This window comes from Psilocybe cubensis, chromosome 2 (genome assembly GCF_017499595.1).
Source record: "Psilocybe cubensis strain MGC-MH-2018 chromosome 2, whole genome shotgun sequence".
Classification (NCBI taxonomy): Eukaryota; Fungi; Basidiomycota; class Agaricomycetes; order Agaricales; family Agrocybaceae; genus Psilocybe; species Psilocybe cubensis.
The window spans coordinates 4,265,297-4,269,147 of NC_063000.1; the positions used below are offsets into that span (position 1 = coordinate 4,265,297).

Sequence of the window (3,851 nt, forward strand, 5' to 3'; positions counted from 1 at the left end):
CACGGTGATACAGCGTTGAAACATCTCGATTTGTGTATCCCCGGATGCTCTGTCTGGAAGCAGGGATGGTAGGTAGAAGCAATAAATGTTCAGAATCGCAGGGCAGGAGGAGCGGCTAGGCTTTGGCGGAAAGGGATGTCATTTTCTTTCATTAGGTTTGAATAGAGTAGTCCAGGCTCTTTACAGCTGGAATAGTGTCTATATACATTTAATTCGTGTCAATCGACGTGAGGTGTAAAGGTGTTTGAGAACAACATGCCCGAATTTCAATCCAAATACTTATATTGATCGCTATGTACTAGACTAATTCACTAGGCTTATTTCCCCCCGAAGGGGGGGCCTTCGTTGCATTGGGCCTCCTGTTCAGAATTCCTGAAATCTGATGCCAGATTCGGATTCCTCGACCTTAAAAACCTCCAAATCCATTTTCAAAATATTTTATTTTATACATACGGAGGTGCTACATAATTAAACATGTAATTTATGGAGGCCGGCCTCCAAATTGATGGAGGCCACTGGAGGCCGGCCTCCAAATTGATGGAGGTCACTGGAGGCCGGCCTCCAACTAAAACGCGAGTGGAGGCCGGCCTCCCGCCTGTCTCCCGACGCCTGCACTTGCTGTCCCGATGCTTGCGCTCGCCGCCTGCCCGACGCCTGCGCTTGCTGCTGCGTGTCGTCGCACCGCCACCTCCGGGCCGCTGCTGCTGCCCCGCCGTCTCCACTTGATACCTGTCGTTCAGCCGTCACCGCTTGTCATCACGCCGTCACCGCGTGTCATCCGGCCGTCGCCGCCTGTCGTCACATTGTCACCGCGTGTCGTCCCGCCGTCTTGTCTACTCGCCGCCCACCACGACACGCACTCTGCTGCGTGTTGTTGCGCCGCCATCCCCGGGCCGCTGCTGCTGCCGCCCGCCTCCACTCGTCGCCTGTCGCTGCCGCCGCGCAGCGGAGTTTCAATGTCTTTTGACGACAGCAAGGACAAACAAAGCGCCACTGGCAAAATTTGACCAAGTAAACAACCCTGCGCTGTCTCAAACGTTCCCTACCGACCATCAGGGAGCGGCATCAAAGGTCTGTAACACAACTGCGAGAGGTACTCACCTTGGGGGAGGTGGCGGTTGGTGTTGGGCAGTGGTTTTGTGTTGGGCAGGGACAAGGTGAGAGGGTGTTTGGGTTCAACGAGGAAGGGAACATTGTACGTCTCTTTCCCTTCTTTTGCTGCTGGTTTTGATTGATTCATTTTAGTGGTAAAAAAACCAGCCATTTATGATCCCGCTTGTCTTGACGTGTGCGTTGACGCTGTCGCAGGGGACTATCACGCTCAAAATCGGATTTGTACGTGCTCCTTCCTCTTCCTCTGCCTCTTCGGTTGACGACGCGGGTACAGGTGTGGGCACGGGAGGAGGAGAAAGGGAGGCAAACCAGATGTCGTTTGAGGAAATCTACGATGTGTTGGTGAGGAGGAGTCAGGTGTTGTTGGTTAGTGCGCCGTCTATGAGTCTTTTTTTCGTATTTCTTTTCTTTTTTCGTTGTGTTTTATTTTATTTTATTTTCAATGGATGATTTTATACGATGAATGCTTATGTATACACACTTTTTTGATCTACATGCTATGTGCGAGAGGCATAGAAGATTTAAGATATGGGATGTACAGATTATGAGGAGATAAGATGGGAGGAGAGTGTAGGTTAGTAGGCTACTGAACATTGAGTAGAGCCACCCGGGTTCCAGTGGTGTTGACAGAAATCTGCTGTGCGCAGGCAATTAGAAAGCACATATGCGTCTTGAACGCAGATTGGGATTTGTTTGAGATGTCTGCTGAGGGGATGGAAGGGACGGCAGGCAGGGCATACCTTGGGCTTGCAGTGCGTGATGTACCCGGTGACATGAACAAAGACGTGGTATTTGGAACATGAGCCCAGAGGGCGTTAACTCGGTATGGTCAAACTCACCAGCACGTATGTATTAATGTGTGCGTTGTGCGTGAAAGATGAGAAGGGGTCTGTGAACCGTGTGTTGAGTTTGAACATCACGATTCACCCCATAGGCGAGATACATGTCAGGTTTAGGCGTTATTTTGAGATATATATGTTGAAAAGCAAGGTGAATTATACAGAAGGGGGAAGAAAAGCAACGAACCTTGACGTTCTCCTTCATGGCAACACTGTGTTGCAGTCAACCTAGCACACAACCCTTCCTGTTGACAAGACATACCAGTGTCCGCCATTCGGGGGAGTAGCCCGTCAGTTAAGCAAAGTATACCCAGTGCACTGATTTTATAAAAGGAGAAATGCAAACACACCCTCAGGTTTGTCAACGTCCGCCAATATCCACTCAAACCCTAAACCCTCTATCAAATTGTGCATATATTCCACGGTTGTTGACGCATATATGCGCATGGCGTGTCTCTCCATCACTGCGAATTTGTGTACATGCCGCAAAATCTGCCAAAGCGCTTGGTGATCTCTCATCTCACTATGCGACGACTTTACCTGTGTGACCTCTATGTTGTTCGTTCTACATCAAAATACACTAAATTGGGGCACAAACTTATCAAAATATTCAGTGACATCCACGGTATATGTGTTCTTAAACTTGTTATTTTCATTGGATACTAACTACAATTTTACTTCGCCTCGTTATTATTATCATTAATCTCAAGTTTCACTGCCTAAACATTATCCCGTTTGATTTCAAACTTCTCCATCCCATACCCGTCCTCGTCTGAAGGTGCCTCGCCGCTGAGAATAGCTGGTATGTTGCTGAGTTACACTCTCCATAAGCGTGACACATGATAGTTTTGAATTTGCTTTATTTTTCAGACAGTGTCCTTGACAAAGAATGTGAAGACAAACGCGAACATGAACATGAACGCTAAATCCAGCACAAATATTTGGAGAATGGAACAGCGAGGGTGGCAAGACTCCCTACCATCAACGTTGACGGACTGTATGTGCATGTATCGGCCTTGATGTTGACGAGTACTGATTCGACGACGAGCGGGGTGTATACGCAGCGTCTGGCTGTGCCCGTTGAGCAGTGGTGTTCTAGTGTGTGAACAGGTGCGCATGTGAGGGGTGTAAAACTGTGTATGATGGGTTTAAAGAGGGCTTTTTGTAAGAGGTGCTGGTGAGTGTTTGCGTGTGTGAATACGAGCGAGCAAACATTGTCTTACCCTCTATATTTCTACACCAGTATCTATGCTTTTCACAACTACCACTATCCCTCACCCGTTGAAGATCGAAGTTTGTGATTGGTTATAAACTATATGTAATCCAACAAACACAAACTCCAGGGAAAGAGTGGTCCAGACTGGATAGGACGAAACCTTCTCCTAAGTTTCTTAAGGGAGGACGCTGCCTAGGATTTAAGTAGATTAGGATGGTGTGGATTGTGAAGGGTAACGAAAGCGAAATAGTAAGAAGAGGATAACCGGGTCGTCTGGGTACGATAGTAAATAAGCCTTCCGAAAATGGGATGGAACCGTGGAATTGGATGGCGGGTGTATATGGAAAGCGTGAAGAAGATGCGTAGATTGCGTATGAGAAATCAATAAATGTGAATCTTAGAGGGGTTGTCTGAAGTGAGTGGGGAACGTTCCGAGGGGAGATGAGGAGATGACTAGGAGTTGGGATGTCGTTGAATGGCTGAATCTTGATAAGCGGATGGTAAAGGCAAAAGTGTCCTTAAATTGACAATCTTTCTGATGCTTGGAATGAAGCTATACGTCGCGGGAGTATCGACTGAATCAAGGGTGAAAGACTAAGTCTGTCTCGAATGAAATCACTCCAGATGAGTTGACGGAGGGAAAGAATGTCTTGAATACACTCCTAACGGCAATGGTTGGAAGG

General features: G+C 47.6%; 1 protein-coding gene across 1 annotated transcript; it reads left to right on the top strand.

Moving 5' to 3' along the window:
• Positions 1–1,266: 1,266 nt before the first annotated feature.
• On the top strand, positions 1,267–1,629 carry JR316_0002849 (uncharacterized protein; the record flags this gene model as incomplete). The annotated part of the gene is made up of 2 exons (XM_047888634.1): positions 1,267–1,498; positions 1,622–1,629. 2 exons carry the CDS (start codon positions 1,267–1,269, stop codon positions 1,627–1,629), a joined length of 240 nt encoding a protein of 79 aa, XP_047753557.1.
• Between the last annotated feature and the right edge of the window lie 2,222 nt (positions 1,630–3,851).